The sequence below is a fragment of the Protopterus annectens genome, chromosome 14.part0 (assembly GCF_019279795.1).
Source record: "Protopterus annectens isolate FY-2018-M chromosome 14.part0, PAN1.0, whole genome shotgun sequence".
In the NCBI taxonomy this organism is placed as follows: Eukaryota; Metazoa; Chordata; order Ceratodontiformes; family Protopteridae; genus Protopterus; species Protopterus annectens.
Genome location: NC_056748.1, coordinates 740,745,263 through 740,767,254, shown reverse-complemented (window position 1 = coordinate 740,767,254; position 21,992 = coordinate 740,745,263). Strand labels below are relative to the sequence as shown.

The window sequence follows — 21,992 nt, the reverse complement described above, 5'->3', positions numbered from 1 at the left end:
TTGTTAGCAAATCCTGCTGTGGAACATGAGACCAGTTTCTTATCTGTGCTTTCATAAAGTTAATACAAGTTGTTCTTTTCAGTTTCTCAGGTACAGCAGAAAATTTCCCATTTTCTCTGTGTACTCTTGTCTTCTAACTGTCCTATTTTTTGAAACAGCTCTGCCAGCCTTTTCTTCATTTCATCATCTGATTTTTGCAGTTTTATTTGTTCATTTGTATAGCTAGTTAAAAGCGTCTGATATTTTTTCAGACTTTTTATTTATGTTATCTTCCTTCAAAGTGTAATTTATGTTAATCACCTCTGATTACATTGAATTGTTTTCAATAAATTACTGGAAGCCATTTCTTGTACCAAAGATGAAATTTGAATTGCTTTTTGCTGAACAGCTGCAGGATTCTTCCTAGCCAGTGTTTTCTCCTCATCTTTTCTGGATGATTTTCTTTCAAGATCTCCAGATTTCTTCTTTTCTGGCATCTAGGCAGTGTATTTATTAGCCAGTAACTAAATTGTACCCAAACTGATACTTAAGTCATTTTTTTTCAGTTTCTGTTTTCACATTGGGAGAACTGAAATTAAGCTGTTGATCAACGTGCAACCTTCTTGGAAGTCTCATTCTTCAGTTTCATTGAGTTACTTAAGTGGGTTTATATTTTATCTACCCTCACTTAAAATATTTTGAGAGTAGGATAGTTATGTTAACCACATGACATTCTGAGTGAAGTGCTTGTGCTTTGGAATGCATATCCCTGTCTAGTCAGGCTTAACTGTATTTTTCATTAATTACATTTTAGGGGGCTGCCCTCCTAAACCCTTTATTGCTAATTCTAAAGGGGAAATAGGCTAAGAGGAGCATTACCCCTCCCTCCATAAATGGATATAATTGAAAATACAGTCTGCTGATGTACCTTGAAGTGATACCCAATATGAACTTTTTAAATATGCTATTTTTTAAACAGGTAAGTGTAGTAGAACAACTTCATAAATTATCCTATCCCCTGCATGTTTTCCTCCCTATTTCAAATGTATACAAATCAAGGTCATCGTGCTGCTCTGGTGTAGACCTTGTATCACTTAAGCTGTTTTATTGTTGTTTTTATTTTGTTAGCAGAAGTCAGGACTTCAGAACTATATGGTTTGCTTTAAGTGTGTTTTTGATATCCATCTGTGTAGGTGAATTACTTATCAGTTTTTCTATTATTGCCTTTTTCTTTTCTGAGAATCACTTCCTAAATTACTGCATTGCCACATCAGTTTTTAATTTTAATGTTCTGTTTTAACTGTGTAAGGTCTCTTCGGTCTTGCTTGTTGCTTTCCTTTTAATTTTTTTTCATTGTTTTTACTTCTGTACACTGGGTCTGAGTTAAGACACGTGACTCATTGCAAGACACGTGAGGCATTGCATATCATCCCAGTATTTTCTTCCACAAGTTCTGTAGTGTCAACAATAAAGACATAATGTCCACAGGTCCGTGAACTGAATCCTGCTGGACCCCACTTATGATGCTCCTTTCAGCTCTGTGTACTGTTTTGTACTACCACCGTCTGTCTCTTGTCTTTGACAGGTGTTCTTTCATCCAAGGAGACACTCTAGAACTTATTTATTTTACAATTTAACTGGTTGAGTGAACTGGCCTACCAATCCTTTTCAATTGTGACCTGTGAACAAAAGTACAATGGTAACACCATGCAAAGATAGCAATACAGATTGCTATTTCATAGAACATATCTATTAATGAGTTCATTATGTTCTCAGACACTGTACAGTTTTAGGTGTATTTCAAGAACAGAACATGCTCAAATTCAGGAAACAATGCAAATCATGGTCTGCAATGACTGTAATCTGCTTGAATTACATTTCTTCTCTTCTAAGAAAAAATGTAGATAAGTCTGGCAACAGTGGTCCACATGTTAAGCATTGATAAAATATGGGTTTTGAACTAATCATGGCAGTACACAGAGAGCATGCAATAGAACCAGTTTAAACTTGATCATGAATGGTTGTAGAATTAGACAGTGTTATTTACCACTGTAGCAGCTTTTACTGTACTGCTAACCTGTTATAAAATAGATATAACTGATGCTTATTCATTCTCAGCAAACAAAGCGAAAGCTTGAAGATGCCAACAAGCGAATTGAACACCTCTATATCAAGTTAAGGGAGCAGACGGTAAGGAACAGAACATCATTCTTTCTAACTATGCTGTTTTCTTGTGTGATTTTTAATAGTTATGAGGAAGGGAACATAAATCATCTGTGACCCAAGACACATTTGCATACAGTATTTTTGATGTTTCATTTTTGGTTTCAGCAGTATGGACTTCACAAATTTAAATTCTTAGTTTTTTGTTCTTTTAATGGAATTTGGTCATTTTGCAACAGTCATTTTTGAGATTTCTCACAAATGAAGAGAAACAGTCACCTATGCTGGGTAAAGTGCCTTAATAGAGCAAAAGCAGCAAAACAGCAAATGGCGAAATAGCAGGATAAGCTCAAAGCACAAACTCCAAAACCTTTATTGTGGCAGAACTGCACCAAAGAGTCTTCAGACTTCAATGTTAAATGGATGAATTTCCAACATTTATATATGCTCAATTAGTTAATCAAACAATTAACTTCATAGATTTTATATACATGAATATGCAGTAAATATCTAAAACAATTAAAATAAAAGCAGAAAACCACACAGCATTACATAAAAGAAAACTGAATTATTAAATTAATTAACATAGAACTATATATGTATATATGTTTTTCTGTAAAACATGTTAAAAACACATTGAGTACTCATTTAAAAACAACATTTAATATCTTAATGTTTAAAAGCCTTAGCTGCTAGAAAAGGTTTTAGTGTAATTTTGTCATTTAAGCCATGTATGTGTGCCTGGAGTCTAAGAATCCACCTGTTCTCTACTTCCTCTGTGCGATTCTTAACATTCCCTAATCTGCTGTCAACCTTAACCAATTCTAAAACCTTGAACTTAAAATGATGGGTTGAACATAACATGTTTTGCTAGGGCGTTAGTGGCATCTTCCTTGTTAATAGCGTATATATGCTCTCTTATACACTCACGCAAAGTGCGGTTTGTTTTACCTACATAGTATTTTAAGCATAACTGACATTGAGCTAAATATATTAGATTCTTAGACCTACAGTCAGTATAGCTTTTAAAAGTGTAGGATCTACCAGTGTAGGGATGAATGAATGCATTTTCTGTATTTATAAACCTGCATTGATTACACGTCCGACAGGGAAAAGTGCCTTCCCTCTGTGACTTAGGATCTTCTACATTTGTCCTTTCATAGCATAAAAGTCCTTTGAGGGACTTTAAATTCTTGTATGCTATATTTGGTGTTCCTTTGACTAATGTCTTGATTTTCTCATCCATAGTTAAAATCTTCCAATTGTTCTCTATTATCTTTTTATTTGACTATTCCTATTAGTATAAGGTATAATAAGTCTATTTATAGAAGTAGATGTGTCTTTCTTATTCTTATTGATATTTCTTGATTTATTATGATAAAAGGACCTCTGTCTTTCAATTCACCTGCCATAGTTATGGTGTTATGCACTGCTAGTTTATTATGTCCTCTATGTACAAAATTCTTTTCTAAGACATCTTTCTGTTCTTCAAATGCTATCTCATCAGTGGTCAGTTTAGAGACTCTTAGGGTCTGATTCATTACCACGCTTTTGCATGCTGGTGCGATGGAGAAGATTATTCCTCCAGCATGGCATCCTATACATTCCCGTATTTACACCATTGGGTCCCTTGGTTAACAAAACATCAAGGAATTGTATCATCTCATGTGAATGGGTGCTCTCAAATTCTAGAAAATTGGTGGTCCCATTTATATATTGTGTAAACTCATTTAACTGATCCACTGTTCCTCTCCATAACAAAAGACGTCATCTACAAAACGACAATAATGTATTATATATTCACTAAAGACTGTATTATTACAATATGCCAACACTAGGTTGGCATATGAGTTTGCACATGGGGTTCCCATTGCTACCCCTTCGTTGTAAATAATAATTGTTGTCATACAGCATAACATTATTTTCTAAAACTATTTCAAGTAGAGACGTCCATCTGATAATTTTATCATTATCTATGCCATGGTTCAAGAGAAATAGTCTCAAAATTCAATCCCAGTGTTATTTGGGATCGGCGTGAATAGAGATTTCACATCTAAAGTAACAAAGATATCACCAGTTACAATATGGTGCTGCTCATTGCATCTTGCTAAATTTTCTATAAATTGTTGTGTATCCAGAATATTAACTATGGGTTTAAACTGTTTATCTAGAAAAATTGATAAAGACTCAGTCAACCACCCTTTACTGGAGACAATAGGTCTTAAAGGTGGATTGTTCAATTCCTTATGTATTTTTGGGAGGCCCTGAACATAATGGATTCTCAATGAGAAAATATCTATACAAATTCATATCAATAACATTAGTAAGAAGCAGGTCATATAGCGCATGTACACTTTTAATCAATTTATTTAGTAGACTTGCACTTAATAGTGTATAGGTATCTGCTTCTGCAAGCATAGAAGATACTTTGTTGTCATACATTTCTCTGTCCATAACAACTATGGCTCCCCCCTTGTCAGCTTGCCTTATCACTATCTCTTTATTACATTGCAAGCTTGAGATAGCTGCTTTCTCTTTGGTAGTTATATTAAAAAAATCAGGTTTCCCTGTGTTATTACTATAGAACTCAATTAAATCATGTTCGCAAGTGCGTTCAAAAACCTCAAGTAGAGGATGCTGTACAGGAATGAACGTAGATGGTTTCCTAAAAGTACTTATACTATCAACATAATTTGTATTCACTTTATCACCATACATCATTTTTAAAGCTATGTTTCTAGTAAACATTTTAATGTCCACTATGAACTCAGTAACATCAGTGAAACGGAATGAAACTGAGTCCTTTGTTGAGAATAAATAATTCACTGTCGTTAAGCTTATATCTGGAGATATTCACAACTAGGTCTTGTGTACTGACCTTAGTGCTTTTCTCTGATTCTCGTACATCTCCTCTGTCCCCTTTCTTTTTCTGTTGGTATTGTTGAAGGTCCAGGTTTTCGTTTCCACAGGCTTGAACGGAAGTGGAAAGGAAGGAAAGTCTGTGGGGTAAAACATCATTCTTCTTCTTACGATAACATCAATGGAGCTAACCGCTGGTGATTTCCTCCTGGCTTCCAAATTGGGACTTGGGTTATTGCATCCCTTAGTAGTCGTTGTAGGTGCAGGAATATCACCCGCATCGTTCAAGTGAACCATAGCTTCAATCGTGACCTGTCGTTGGTATTGATTCCTGATGTCGTCATCTGGGGCGCCAATATTCAAATTAGTCTCATCCAAAACAGCGATCACTTCCATGAAGGTCTTGTGATGTATTTGTCATCTGTTGGAACATTTGTGATGTAAAGCACCTTCATTTGTGTTTCGTTTACAGGAACACTGTTTTTACTGTTGGAAACATTATGTACAAACTTATTAACTTTTTGAAGTCCACATAATCTCTCTCTTTTTGTCTTGGATTAATTTCTGATCGATGGAACAGAGCATGATGTTCAGGTCATCATACAGCATGCTCAATTCCTGTTCTAATAAGTCCAATAGCTCTGTCTCTAGAGTGGAGATTTCTTTAGATAAGGTTCCTAATACCATATCATATTGCTCAATTAATATGTCAATGTACCCAAAGCTCGTTTCTATATTTAATTTCTGCCATTTGGATAACAGACAGTTCCCAAAGGTGGGCATCTTTAGGACTCTTAGCCCTCTTGGTACTAATCGGAACCTCTTACAGGCTTCCATATGTGACTTCTGCCACTGAACACTCTTCAACTTCTGCAATTTGTTCTGTAATAAAGATTATGTCCATATCCTGTTTAGTATCAGGAGTGTTCAAATCAGTAGCCGTTAGCTTCAAAAGCGGATTCACATTCATTTCAAGTAAGCTATGTAGACTAAACTTCTTATTGACTGATGGTAGGTTTGAATTTAAATTCTTACTTGCTTCAGCGGCCATGTCCCAGCAAAAGATCAAAAATAGAACAAATATGAAGAGAAACAGTCACCTATGCTGGGTAAAGTGCCTTAATAGAGCAAAAGCAGCAAAACAGCAAATGGCGAATCAAACAATTAACTTCATAGATTTTTAAAGTGCCAGTGCTCAATATACATGAATATGCAGTAAATATCTAAAACAATTAAAAATAAAAGCAGAAAAAAACACACAGCATTACATAAAAAGAAAACTGAATTATTAAGTTAATTGTTTGATTAACTAATTGAGCTTTTATAAAATGTATATAAATGTTGGAAATTCATCCATTTAACATTGAAGTCTGAAGAAGCACCCTTTGGTGCAGTTCTGCCACAATAAAGGTTTTTTCGCTAAGGATTTTTGGAGTTTGTGCTATTGGTGTGCCTTTGAGCTTATCCTGCTATTTCTCACAAATGACTTTATCAAATATTTCCTTGATGGATATTTCTAGAGTAGGAGAATTTTTTCCTCTAAAGTGCTGCAGAGTTTGAGTTGGTTACCATAAGTAAGATGAGGTACAGGGTGTGCCGTTCCCTGCAAAAAGGAGTATGGGAGAGAAGGGTTGAGAATCCTATTTTGAGCATATGTTTTCTTTCTTGATGGCATTGTTCTTTGGTTATCAGCATTCTTTTTTAGTATGTATAAATGTAGTACAGTGTTGCAGAAATATAAATGTAAATGCCTGGATGGGAATTTATGGATAAGTAGTCTTCAGCATGTTTCATTCTTCTCAACTGTCATCCATGTTTCTAAGCTGTGCTGTTTCGTGAAGACTACCACTAGCTTATTGCATTTTCACAGAAAATTCCTTTGAGTAGCAGTTCTCTCCAAAAAAGATGTCTTAGAAAATTGATCACCCATTATTTACCTTTCTGTGATGAAGCACTTACATTGGAAAAGCAACTGCCAGCTCTTGGTGTCAGTTTTCAGCTTCAGACAAAAAGTTGAACACCTGTATGGTCAGCTAGTACACATGTTAAAGCACTGTACATTGGGAGGTTGAAGTAGGTATAGCAAGAACCTCAGCTTGCTCATGTGGTGCCCTGTGTATATCCCCAAATTGGCACCCCCTCAAGTCAAATTCTGTTTCCTCTGTAATTGAAGATATACTATCATGGACCACAAATATCACCCAAGAAACTATCCTACCACAAATAATATCACCCAAGAAACTATCCTACTCAGTGATTTTAACAGTAATTGGTCTACTCAGAATGAAGAGTCTATCACCATCAGTCTTAGCTAACTCTACTCAAGTGATTAATTCCTCCACCATGTTCAATAAAAAAGTAATAAGAATATAGTCCATGACTGTATATTATTCAATGCCCCTGACAAAATCGCAGCTAAAGGTTCACTTCCTGACTCCCTAAGGGATCAAAATCCCACATATGCCAGCCAGCAATACATCAAAAGCTATAAAAAAAGCATCTCACATAAATTCGTTGGAAACCTCACAAATTTCACTGTAACCTGCTTTACCTCTGCAAATGCAAATCAACTGGTCTGCCTTAAAATTTTTGCCTGCAGATCAAGCAGCAGAAAAATGTAATTCTACTCTTCTAAGATTTCAGAAGTTAGTGTCCACTGAGAAAAAAGTGTCCGATCTAATCCAATCCCTTGGCATACTAGAGACACCGAACAGGTAATGCAAGAAAGAAATAAAGCGTGGAAAAACAATTTAAAATCAAAACTGAAACCTCTTGACAGACAGACAGCTGAGAAATCTTTCCAAGAAGCTAATCAAAATTGACAAAAAAATGTTTCACCCATCTCCAAAGTTATAGCCTTTCTAACCCAACAAGTTATTGGACATTCGCAAACTCCTGAAACCTGGGAAAACTACACAGACAAATCCCCTACCAAAATGTAACAAATAAAAGTATTGATCTACAATTCAACCCCCACTTTATCCAAGTAACATCTGCAGCAATAAAGAATCTAACAGTTCACCCATTAGACATCTGTTAGTTCATTCAGAATAGTAACTCAACCTTTGTCTTCAACCAGTCCCAACTAAAATAATATAAAAACGGCAGTCACAACTGAGGTCTACAACATTAGCAGCCAACCAGTTTCCTGATGAATACTTAAAATTGGCCACAGATATTATAGCTTTCCCCATATCAATATTAATCAGGAGGCCCATATTATAATCAGTTGTACCAAACTTATGGGAAAAAAACATATATTGTTCCTCTACATAAAGGAGGAAAAGCAGCTGAATTATCCAGCTGTTGATCAATAGCCATAGTCGCTCCCTTGTCAACAATAATTGAAAATGTATACTTTCCCAGTTGCTAATGTACCCCTACTCTGCCTCACCCAGCATGGTTTTCTTCCTTCACGTAGCACCAGTACAGGTCTCCTCTCCTTTCACAGCACAATAAATCAACTTAGAGACAAAGGTAGACTAGTCTCTTCCATAATCCTGTAGCTTTCTAAAACATTTGCCATACTCTCCCATAATAATCTACTACAAACATTACTCTCCTTGAGCCTTTCCACCTCTACCCTAACATGGTTTAAAAATGGTCTCTTAGATAGGACACAGTATGGAAATGGAAAACATGTAACTAATTCTACCTACCCATAACCATTGGTGTCCCTCAGGGCTCAGTCCTAGGTCCCTCTCCTCTCATCTTCATTATTTTTATAAACAACCTGCATACTGTAGTAGGTACAAGGCTTCCTGGTTTAGTATGCATGACGGCACTCTTATCTGCTCAGCTCCAGGCATGCCGTCACTACAGACTATTATACAGCAATTCTTTTCTTCCATCCCCAAACAATACTCTGATCACAAAAATATGTTTACTATGTCATCCTCATTAGACCTTGAGGTTGTCACACATACTAAATTACTTGAGATCATCATAGATAATAATCTAACATTAAAACTACACATCCAAAATACCATCAAAAAGGTCCATATAAAATAGGCCTTCTCTACAAAACATCTCCCTAAATATAAAAAGACCACTGCTTTGTCATATTTATTGCAAACTCTTTCATCTTTTCCCCTCTCCTACTCTTAAATGTCAAATTCTCCCTTTTAACAAAACTGGAACAATGTTGTAATAAAATAGCAAAATTTGCAACCCACCATCTGAGTAAAAATCATTATTGCCTAGGACTCAACCATCTCAACTGGATGGAAGCTACCAACAACTTAAACTGGCTCAATGTATACTTTTATCACCCAAACAAATATCCAGCACTGAAGATAGCAATGCTGTTGTACTCCCCATCTAGATCTTTTAGGTGTCAGGACACACATCTTGCTCAAGTCCATAGACCAACTAATAAAACATAGCAAAGCAGTGTATTTGTCATATGTATCCAAATGCTGGAATACTCTCCCACAAAACCTAAGACAAATCATAAATCCAAAATACTTCAAAGCAAACCTTAGGATCCACTTCTTCGATTCCAAACTATGCTCATGCCACTGGTTTCCTGGCTAAACATTGTGAAAGTTGTATCCATCTGTGTTCTATATGTAATGTCATTTTTGGTAATTTTCGTCATCTAAGCTTCTGGCTTTTATTGGAAGGACCCAGTAGCTTAGCCACACACACAAATTCTTGCCATACAATCTACTGTCTAATATTAATGCCCTACACATGTTCTATTGCATCCTGATGGGAGATTTTAACATCATCACTGCTAGCTAGTAAAACTGAAATGTAATACTGTGAAATATAATGATGTCAAGGATCTGTTCTCTCTCGCTTTTTTTCCCTGTATATATTAATTTTTGTATTTTGTATGTGCTATTTATGATTTGCAGTTTTGCACTGTATTGTACTATATGACATAATTTAAGATTTGTTAACTGTGGAGCTTTTCTCCCAGTGCCTCCCCAGAAAAGGAATTTGTCATGACAAGGACGGACATTTCCCAGTAAACTAATGCTAATAAATAAAATTTGAAGAGAAGGGGTGGGGGGAGGTCTTTCAAAGTTAGGACAAATAAATTTTCTCTGCTCCCGTAAATGTAACTGTAGCAAACTTTAAGAATCAGATACAGCTGCAGTTACTAAACACATACGCACACATGACACTCACACTAAAAACTTCAACACAGTTGATGTTTGAGTAATGCAAGTAGGAAAAATAAAAATTTACCTTTGATGTTTGTGTGAGGAATAACGAGGAAACCTGATAGAACTGAAACATGATGTAAATGTAAAGAAAGATGAAACTGTGACTGTGGGCCCAGGAAAATCACAAATATAATGTATTGCAATAATAATTGAGAAATGGAAGTGTTTCCAGTGACATTAGAAAAAATAATTTTTTAAGCATCAGCAAGCATTAAATTAGATACTTATATTTTGGCAAACAGGTTCGTGTTCATGGAAGTACTGTAGATACAGAATACAGTTATTCTGTATGGAAGCAGTTATTCAGGCACCACGAGAGCTAAAGACTTCTCATACAGACCAGTTTAGAGAAGAACACTTATCACAACCAACAACAAAATATTATGGAGAATAGTGCTGCTGCCAGTGTTATTTATTAGTTACTTAATTCTTCTTTCAGCCACTGACCATTTAATGAAATTATGCTAATTTCTGCCATGGTTTTGTGATCTAAGTGGATGTTATATTAATTAAGAGAGTCACTGCATGCAAGGGGGGGGTGGGTGGGTTTGGGACTGTATAGATTTGTCCCCAGTTTCACCCACAAAATGGTCCACCAATGCATCAGCAATTGGGCAACCATAATATAACCACTGGCAAGCTGCTGTCCATGTAAAGAAAAGTTGTCCTGTTCTGCATATTCATCCATGCAACAAAACAGCAGTCACATATACAAAAGCATTCTCCCTAGGATATATATCAGCGTTGAGGTGAAACAGGTGATGCAAGCATGCATTTGTGCCTAGCAGAATAGATGCATTTTACATACTAGTTTGCAGTACAGAACAACTAAACAGACTGCAGTATCACCCCCAACTCCAGCATGTATAGCAGCTTTAATGTGAAAACAAGTGCTGCCAGCATATGTTCAATCCTGGACAAACATTTTCAACAGCAGATTCAGCAGCAGTTGTAGCATATATTTGTCTAGATTTAAAAACAATAGCAGTACTTAATAAAATCAGCAGACCAGCAGCACGGTTATATATCTAATGCATCAGAGTTGTGTGCATTTTACGGATATGCCCTATACCAGACTGAACATCTACCAACCACACTTTCAGTAGCAGAAGCCAAAATGCATTACTGCAGCCTGCATACTAGACTACATAAACAAATAGCCCTCCTTTGTACCTGTAACAGTAGCAGTGAAAACAGCAGTGATGGCAGCCTGTCATATATTTTGTGGAAGGTAATAGGTAGGTACTAGGCTATCTGCCCGAGGGCATTTATAAGCCTAGCCAGACTGTCGGCTTTCGCTGCCCCATTGATTAATTAACTGATCCTCTGTCAAGCAGAGCCAATGAAGTGATCCCTGGGATGCATTCTCTGTTACTCATCCACTCATCTAGGTTTCTCTTGAAGAGTGTTAGTGAGGGGCTCTGCCTGATGTAATTTGGAATTTTGTTCCAAAGCATGGGGAGTCTCTGTGACAGGAATTTATCCCTCCAGCATGTTCTATTTATTGTTGTGGCGAGGTTTAGCTCACTAGAGCGTGTAGCTCACAATGACTTGGATTTCTTTAGGTGGAGCATGTCCATCAATTCTGAGTTGGACATGGCTTTGTAAGTCAGGCAGAGATCACCTCTGAGTAAGCGTTATGCCACTGAGTACAGCCGGAGTTTTTTCAGTCGGGCTGCATAGGACATATGTTTGAGGACAGTAATCCTCTTGGTGAGGTACTTTTGTGGTCTTTCCAGCTGTTGGAAGTGTCTTGTGAGGTACATCCCAAATGGGGCATTGTACTCTGTGATGAGTCTGAGTGACGAGTAGAGGGGCACTATAACCTCTTTATTTCTAGATGTGTACCCTTTAGTAATTAGATGGGCCACATAGAAGGATTTCCTAACTACTTTGGCAATATGATTGTCAAAGGAGAGATTACTATCTACCTGGGTCCCCAGATCTCTTATTACCTCTTCTGTATTAAGGGGGCTGCCACCTATGTGGTAATTTGAGTTTTGTTTTTCCCAAACAGGATGACTATGCATTTTTTGGCATTTAGCTTGAAGCCATGACTTTGACACCAGGCATCCTTCTCAGTAAGGTCCTTTTGGAGGATGTCCGTGTCAGCCAGAGAGTCAATTATAGCTCCCAGTTTGCAGTCATCGGCGAACTTGGTTAGCCATAGTCCTCCTGTGTTTGCCTGTACTTCTGAGAAGTATATGCCGAATAGTAGGGGGTCCCAGGACATAGCCTTGCAGGACACCACTTGTGACTGGTTTAGAGTCGGACCTGGAACCCACTATTCTTACCATGTGAGTTTTGTCTGTAAGCCAGTTGGCAACCCATCTCGTGATGTAGGGGTTCCTGTTCAGTAGCAGAAGCCAAAATGCATTACTGCAGCCTGCATAGTAGATTACATAAACAAATAGCTCTCCTCATAATCCCCATCATCTCAATGGAAGATTACCAGCACAAACCAGAAGCATTATTCCCAGCATGTATGGCAGCCTTGAGGTGAAGAGTGTCACCAGCACAGATTTCTGTACATATAAGACTTCAGTGCAAAATTGCCAAACAGACTATAGCATTTTCTTCTGTCTTGTATGGGAGGCCCAAAGTGAAAACAGATGACACTAGTAGACATTCTTAACTAGGTAAACAAAATTACCAACAATCAATTTGTATTTTGGCCTAGAGTTACAAAATGAGAATAGTGTCATTAAATATCTACTGAACAGTATGGTCTGAATTCACTGCTGGTGGACTAGTGTGCATGTTGGGGAAATGTTTTATATTAGCTTGCCCATTTGTCATGTACAGCTTCAGTAGCAGAGGCAAGAATATGTAGCATGCATACAAGATTAAAAATGGTCCCCCCTCTGTAGCAACAACAGTACACCCCAGGAGAAGCAAACTATTGTAATTTTTGGGAAAGGCTTGCAATTCCCTCTAGCATGAATCACATGATGAGATAAAACAAAGTTTTCTGAGCATGCATGACTGGTTAGGATGGCATATAGTCATTGTACATACTAAACTGAAATGCAAAAACATTTTATTAGAACATTTTCCTCCAGGATATATTGGAAGTGAAAATAAGTGTCATTAGTATATATTCATTCCTGAAAAAACATTAAGTCGCAGTTACCATGTGTACTAGTCTGGAGTTAAAAAAAATAGAGCAGCTGTAATAGGAATTATTTATACCTTTTTGCATAACATCTAATCACACCACTTTCTGTTATGTTTTATATAATAAAAAATCATATAATCAAAAATCCAGGGCCTCAAAAATCTACCATACACAGATAGGCTAAAAGCCCTATCCCTCTACTCTGTTTGTTTCGTATAGACTCCTCAGAGGTGACCTCTGTTTTGCATACAAAGTGATCTCGGACCACCCCTTGATGGGACTGCTGCATATCCACAAATCAAGCTCCACTGGAGTAAACTGCACGCGTGGCCTCAAGCTGGTCTGTGACATTAATAGGACTTGTCTGCAGGACAAATTTATGTCCCAGAGACTCCCCCATCTGTGGAATAGACTCCCTTGCCATGTCAAGCAGAGTACCTCTTTACCCCTTTTTAAGTGCAACCTGGATAACTGGATGGGAAATAGAAAATACATCCCTGGGATTCCACCCGTGTCCCTGCTGGACAGGGGCATTGGGTGCTGATTTGTCTATACATGGGCTAAACTCTTGGCTAGGCTTATAAATGTCCTTAGGGCCAAAAGCCTAGTAACTTTTTATGATCCTATGAAGGGAGTACTATCCCCTCCCACTGTACAATGCATAAAAGAAAAAAATAATTATACCTTGAACTGACCTAAGATAAGCAGCTGGCAGTGTTATGCTAGCTACATGGGGCAGCCAGCTCACCTGGGAAAGAGCTTTGGTCAACATTTTGACATTTTTTCCACTTAAGGTAGACACATTTCTTTTAAAGAAAATAGTTTCCTTTTGCAAAATGAGTAAACAGATGACAAACGTATGTCCTAACATCACCAGCGACAGTCAGTTTGGCAGGAGTGAAAATATTTTCATTGCCTCCTTTGAGGAAAGGAGGAATTTGCATCATATAATATGAACAAACTCAGTTTATTTCAGAATACTGTTGTGTGTTTAGTGGGAGCTGGTGGTGTACTTGGGTACATAGGGAGGGAGAAATGTTTTTGAAAGTTCAGGATAGCCTCAGATGCACAGGAAAAAAACTTCTGATGATGAAGCAGTGCTTCAACAAGGAGAACAGCTGAGGTCAAATGCTAACTTTCTATAGGTTCATAGGAGATTATTAGGCTAACAGTTTAAGGGCCCTTATAACACTACCAGTATAACCTGATTTTACCCAATATATGACCCTAGGGGAAGAGAATTACATGGATTTGTGCCTGTGCATTGAGTGTCTTATAGGTGTGAATTTGTGATTCCATACCCATTGATCCAAATTGCATTTGAAGAGGGCCAGAGAAGGGCTCTGTGAATAGGAAGCCTGTTCCAAAGAAAGAGATATCTGTGGTGCACATATCTGTCTTCTCCAGTAGGTTTTGTTTGAGCTGCTGACTAAGTTTAGATCCCTAGATCATGTGATCCTCATACTGTTTGACTTGCAGATGTGTAGCAGCTCCATCAGGGCTGGATTTGGGAGTTCCTTGTAGGTCAGGCGTAGGTCACCCCTTAATAGTTGGCAGGAGACAGAGTAAAGGAATAGGGCTTTTAGTCTACCCGCATAGTTCATGTTGTTTACACCCTGTATTTTTTTTTTTTTTTGTTAGAAACCTCTTAGAATGCTTCAGTTCCTGTAAGTGCCTAGTCGAGTACATGCCTAATAGCACATTGTACTCAATTATTGGTCTAATGAGGGTTGAGTACAGCAGGACTTTCCTTGGTTCTGGATCCCATACCTTTACTTATAAGTTGTGCCACATAGAAGGACTTCCACACCACTGTGGAGACATGGTGGTCAAAATTCAGGCTACCATCTATCTGTGTACCTAGATCTTTCACATTTGAGTCTACTCTTAGGGGTGTGCTATTGATGTTGTAATTTGCTGGGGTATTTGACTTCCCAAAGGGTATGATAATCCATTTTTTTGCGTTTAGTTGTAGGTCATGGTTGTGGCACAAATCCTTTTTCTGATCTAGACCCTCTTGAAAGATATCTACATCACTGGAGGATTCAGTAATTGCCCCCAGCTTGTAGTCGTTGGCAAACTTTGTCATCCAGAGGTCTTCCACATTAGCCTTGACTTCAGAGAAGTATATTCCAAGCAAGAGTGGTCCCAGCACTGAGCCCTGTAGCACACCTGTAGTAACTAGCCTCTTGATGGATTGGATTCACCCACGTTAACCACGTGTGTAGTCCATGAACCCAACTGGCTGTCCATCTGATGACGCAGAGATTTATGCCCAGTTTTGTGAGTTTATTTATAATACGTGAGTGAGGAATTGTGTCAAATGCCTTGACCAGGTCAAGGTAGGCAATATGTACTGTTTTTCCCTCATCCATAGCCATGGGGACTTTCTCAAAGAAATCCACCAGATTCAGTAGGTATGACCTGCCCTTGACAAAGTTGATTTGTGTCAGGTCCAGTGCTTGGAGATTTCCTATGTCATTATTTATCAGGTCCATGATTATTCTTTCCATGGCCTTGCATATAAGACTAGTCAAACTTACAGATCTGTAATTTCCTAGATCAGCAGATGGTCCACATTTATGCAGAGGGATGACTTGCTGTCCACCTCTCTGTTGGGTCAAAGCCAGTCCAGAGGCTGTTATTAAACAGAGATCCTAATGGGCCTGAATGTCCTTGACTTAAGCTGTTTAAGAGGCAACCTAGTATGTCGTCGGGCCCCATTGAAGCATATGTTTTTAGCTTTAGAGAGAGCAGTAGCAGCCTGTTCTTTGGTGGTGATTGGCGGTGGAGTGGTGGAGGGTATTTCTTGGGGGAGAACTTGGTGTGATGCAGAGGTGAAATTTGAACTGAATTTGTCAGCCAGCAGATTTGCTTTACTGTCAGCTGAGCATAGGAGATGCCATCTACAACTAATTCTGCATATTGTTGGGTGTTGCCCTTAACATTGCTGACGTAACTGAAAAAGGCCTTATGGTTATCCTTGGCTTTGGAGGCTATTTTTACCTCAATGTCTGCTTTCTTACAACAGAAAACAGCTCAGTTACAAGGCATGGGTACTTTTAACAATGAATTAAACTTTAGCGCTGTGCCTCTTGTTATTAATTGAGGGCATGTTGTGTTAATTCTGTTTTTTGTCCATATCAAATGTCTCGTAGCCACTGAGCTCAGTTCTGCATTGTGACTGGAGATTTGAGCTTGGATGCCTGCTGTGATTGAGAGACTGGATTCTTCAGCTTTGCCTTTGAAGAGTCTGCTGAAAATTATTCAGGATGTTAAGAAGATTAAAAACTGCATCTACTCTACAGCACTTTCAGATGCAAGTGCTAAAGAGGAAGTAGGAGTAGATGGAGGTGATAGTATGGAAGATATAGCAGATGTGTGTTCAACTCCGTCAATTCATTTTACTAAAACACTAAGAAAAAATGCTAAGCTAAAGACTTCTTTCAGAGCATTTAATTTCGGAGTTGTAAATTTTCCTGAATATTTATGCATCTTATAGCCACTCACTGTAACAAGCTACCATGAATTTGTCAGTGTTGTCCAAAGGACTAAATGGCACTTCATTTGTCAGTATCAGACAAAACATTAATCACAGGCATAGGCTGCCGTGCTCAGAACAACGTAGATATATAATCCTGCATTTTGTTTATTAGTATTATTATTTTTTTTGCTCTTCTTGAAAGGAACTTGATATTTCATGCTGTTGTGAAACAATAGAAGCTTAAGTTTGATCAAATCCTTATTTCTTTTTATTAACTCTTTAATAAAGATTTTCCTATTTCTCTACTCTCCAGAAAAATGGAGTTTATTTCTAATCATAGCATCTTTGGCAAAAAGGGTTGTCTAAGAAGTTTTAATTCTTAGCTGTGACTTAAGATGCATATCAGAACATGACCTTCTCATTTGGTTCCATTAAAGAATAAGAGTTGGAATTGCAGGCCCAAAGTTTGTTCTTGTAAGGCACAGCTGGTGTCTTGTTCAGGGAATTCCTACAGTCCAAGGATGACTGTCTACATCAGCACCAGCCAACTGCATCTCCTAACAGCTTGCTCCCTTTAAGCCTCCCTAGTTATGGCTGTGCAAGTAAAGATTGGTTTGGAAAGGTGAATTATAATCCCTCTATTTGTAGTTTTAAAGTAAGAACTGTGTTACAGACTCAGGACTCTAATAAAATCACCCAAGTTCCAAAGTAAAAGTTGCAGTTAAATTTTAGTCAACTGTCAATAATTGCAAATGGCTATAGTGAGTGCAAAATTCAACTATTTTATCAAAATCAGAAGCTGTTATGGCACAGAAATTTTAATTTGGCTTCTTTCTTTCTTCTTTTTCTTTTTTTTTTTTTCATGTACATTTTGGCCTTTGCATACCCTCCAGCCGATCTTAGGTGCTGTCTAGTGCTGCTCCTATAGAGATCTATTTACAGTAACGTCCCCAGTGCTGTCCCTCATGGTTGGGATCACATCAGTTGTGGCTTCATAGGTTCATTCTAGGTTACGAACCATTAGGGCCTTTATAAGCTTAGTCATGCAACTTAAATGCGTCCCACGAGTTATTGTATCTTAGACATTTCTGTAAGGGGTGTATGTTAGAGCATGATTTAATGGTTGCCTGTGTCCATCAGAAACATAGGTGCTAGACCAGGGCTGAATTTCTGATTATCCATTCACTGGTCTAGTTTACACTTGAATAGGGTCAGAGAAAGGGCTGTTCCAGAGAATGGGAATTTTCTGCGATACATGTCCCTTCAACAAGTCTTGTTTATGTTGTAGGCAAAGTTTATGTCCTTACATCTATAGTGGTTCTAAAGCTGTTTGTTTTCCAGATATTAAAAAGGTCCATCATAGTGGGATCCAAGGATGCCTTTTATGCCAGGCATAGTTTGCATCTCAGCAGTCTGTGGAAAACAGAGTATAGAGAGGCAGTCCCCATAGGACAGTGTAAGGTACAGGTAATTGGCTCCAGGGGGCCTTTTTAAGCCTAGCCATGCTTCCCTAAGGTGAGTATTAAAACTCTGTACATTGCACCTGTAAGGCAAACAATTTAACCATTATGCCAACCCCCGGGTTGGGACAGGTAGGTGGGGTAGAGAAGACCAGACAGCAGTATCATATGTACTGTCTTCACATCTGGGTATTGTCTTGTATGACCTAAATGGGTGAGTCTTTTTATTTTATTTATTTGACATTTGTTGACAGGTTGGTGTGACTGGGCAAATGCCCATTTTCAGTGGACACCCGAGGAGAAAAGCTCCAGATGGTACAATACATAAGTAGTTCATAAAAGTGTAACGCAATACAGATGAAGATGAAAAAAATACATATTGTTATTATACAAAGATGTTAAAAATTACCAAAATAACACTCAGACAAATCTACTGCACACACACTGCAGACCCAGCAGAATCTACTACACATAATAATACACACAACAGTGCGTCAGCCAATAAGCCACTAAGACAAAACACCTCAAAACCAAATGTATTGGTCATAGGCAATTACATAGTGAGACACACACATCCCCCACACCAGGCTGGACAAGAAGGTCACGGTCAGCTGCCCATCAGGTGCCAGGTTCCATCAGGACACATACACACACACACACACACACCTCTAACAAGTACTGTTATGGCTCTGTCATATTCCATGTTGGAGTGAATGCTTGAGACATACCTCACTGGACTATATGAAGAGAGACATGACTGAGCCCTCAGATTGTGTGTCCAAGGCAGGTATGTCCCTAGCCCTAAGCAGCATTCTACTTTCAACCAGGGTGATGCCTCAGTATAAAAAAAATGATTGACTTCAACAATTGCTTACCTTCTGGTGTCATTTCAGGAGGATCTAGTACCTGCCATCCTGGGAGAATATGGTCGACAGCCCATGCTTCCTTGCCAGAGATGGTCTTCACCTGTCTCCTCTTGGCTTTCAGTTACTGGCAAGAGTAATGAACTCCCCCGTAGTGGCTTTTTTAGGCAATGTCATAACAATAAAATACCCAACATAAAAAAAGCAGTATGGCAAAGCACACCAGAAACTACTGAATGCAGCTTGATTAAGATATGAAATCAAACAAATGTAAAATCCAGTGCTGCAACCACAGAGAGCCCTTCTCAATTATTTAAGTGCAGCTGTCTCATATATTCTAGAAAATTTGAGGAAGGTGTCACACCAGAAGTGCTTATCTTAGAGCTCTTATGCATATATATTTTTTACCACATTTTATTTGTGATTTCTTATGAGATTTTTATTTGCTATTAACGTTTACATCTGATTTTAGTTGTATACCATCCTCTGCATGGTTGCAGTATTTGATTTTACATTTATTTGACATAAAAAAATTCACTAGAGACAAACTTAGGATTATGCTGCTTAATGCTAGGAGTCTAAATCAGAAACTGCACTCATTGGAAGTACCTTACCTTGGAAGATGCCATTGTTTGTGTAGTCACAGGGACATGGTTCAAGGCTGTGGAGAACACCCTGGCCATGCAAGGCTACAATGCCTTCCACAGATTCAGACCTCAAAACTAGTGTGAAAGAATGAAAGGCAGAGGTGTATCCATGTGCATTAAAGACAAATACACCTCAAGACTGGTCAAACAGTACGACTCCCTAGAGATATTCCAACTCCAACTTCCATATCATTGTTAGCGATAGGTCCCCCACCATGAACCACGAGAACCACTCTGCCTACCTGGACCTACTCGAGTCACTCAGTATACAGCCAAACACCATGGTCATGGATGATTTTAACTCTTTCCATCGACTGGGAGTCATATATGAGCAAAAACACAGTCATCCTAAGGTTCCTGGACTTTAATACAAATGCTCTGGAACAGCTAGTCTGCACTGCAGCAAGGGGCTCAAATGTCCTAAACTTAGTACTCGCCAACATAGGAATATTCTACACTACCCTCTGTGTGTTGGCCTCCCTGCTAAGGTCTGGTCATAAATCAGTCTTGTTCGAAGTAACAATCATACCTGACCCTCCCCTTGAGCAAAAAGGATGAAACTTTTCTCCAAAGCAAAATATAGCCTCCTAAATGATGGCATAAATAGTTTCAAACCTCTGCTACCACTGTCAACAATGACTCCTATACAGAGGTGTATACAAATGCCCTGTATAAATATATATCCAAATGTATAGACTCTGCTGTACCTGAACGGATAAAAAAAAAGTTCTCACAAAAAAACAAGCCACCCTGGTTGGACATCAAGCATAAATAGGTTATACAACAAGAGGAAGAAACTAATGTCTAAGAGCAAGAGGGAACTGACTCAACAGAGGAATGATACACTCCACAATTTGAACAAGCAAATTAGATATCTTATAACATCCACTAAAGCCAATTATGAAGCTAAACTAGCATTCCTAGCTAAGGGTAATCACAAGGCATTCTTTAGCTATGTCAGAAATCTAAAAGGGAAGGCCCAGCTTTGTGTCAAACTAGTGCTGGCCGGTTCCACTCATATTGACCTCGAGGACATCAAAACCCGCTAGCAGACAGATTTGGAGAAAACATCACACCTTGTCCCCACCAGACTTGTCCCAAAGCATACCTGTCACCAGTCCTCTACCGAGTATCTCCAAGTCATAACTGCACACTCTATGTCCAAAAACACAGCTTCTATGGGACCGGATAACATCCCAGGCTGCCTACTAAATGATCTAAAACAGGACCTAGCAGAACCACTTGGCACTCTCTTCAGCCACAGTCTTAAGTAATGGCTTTGTCCCAGCAGAGTGGAATACAGTAACAATAATTCCCTAAGGGGGTCCATCAATCAACCTTGGGAACTATAGATCCATAAGCCTAACTAGCATTATCTGCAAGGCCATGGAGAGACTCATCATTGGACCTTATCAACAAAGACATAGGTGCTCTTCAAACACTTGACCCAACCCAGTTTGACTTGAAGGGTAGATCATGCTTATTAAACCTGGTGGACTTCTTTAAAAATGTCATCAAAGCCCTTAATGAAGGCAAAACAGTACATACAGCCTATCTTGGCTTAGCCAAGGCTTTTGACACAATCCCTCACTCAGGCATCATTAAGAAACTCACCCAAATGGGAATTAACCCATATGTCACTAGATAACCGGTAAAGAACGTTAGCTACCTCTGTGTCTTGAGACGCTCTCCCTCAAAAGCAGTTCCAGATATTATCAAAAAATCTCGGCAAAGTCCACAGCAGCACTCCAATAATTTTATTATACAAATACAGCGATAATCCAACAGTTAAGCACTTTCACTTGCTTCACAGCAAGCTTCATCAGAATGCTGAAAAATGAGCCTACTAACTTTTAAATAAACTTTTTGGCGCCAAAACCAAACTGTTTGAATACTTTCCTTTAAAGAGATATTGCAACAATAACAATGTGTCAAAATACAGCTGGCGATAAACTGACATCAGTACTTACATCTCAAATGATCATAATCACAAAAAATATATATGCATAAGCATATAAAATTAAAATGAAAATAAAAATAAAATAAAATTAAACATGCAGTAAGTGACACATGCGAACAATATATAAATAAGTATCTTCTTCTTTCGGCTTTTCCCGGTTAGGGGTCGCCACAGCGGATCATCTGTCTGCTCATGATTGGCAATGGAGTTTTACAGTGTCGAGTTGCCAGCCCAGCGCCCAACCTTCCACAGAGGGCACACACATGCACACACTCACACCTA

General features: G+C 38.4%; 1 protein-coding gene across 1 annotated transcript in view; it reads left to right on the top strand.

Moving 5' to 3' along the window:
- The window catches only part of SEC31B (SEC31 homolog B, COPII coat complex component), a 1,631,704-nt gene that overhangs the window by 1,593,178 nt on the left and 16,534 nt on the right, over window positions 1–21,992 (top strand). The window contains exon 31 of the mRNA XM_044055612.1: window positions 2,098–2,169. Coding sequence (XP_043911547.1) covers window positions 2,098–2,169 — 72 coding nt within the window. The remainder of the gene's footprint in view (window positions 1–2,097; window positions 2,170–21,992) is intronic.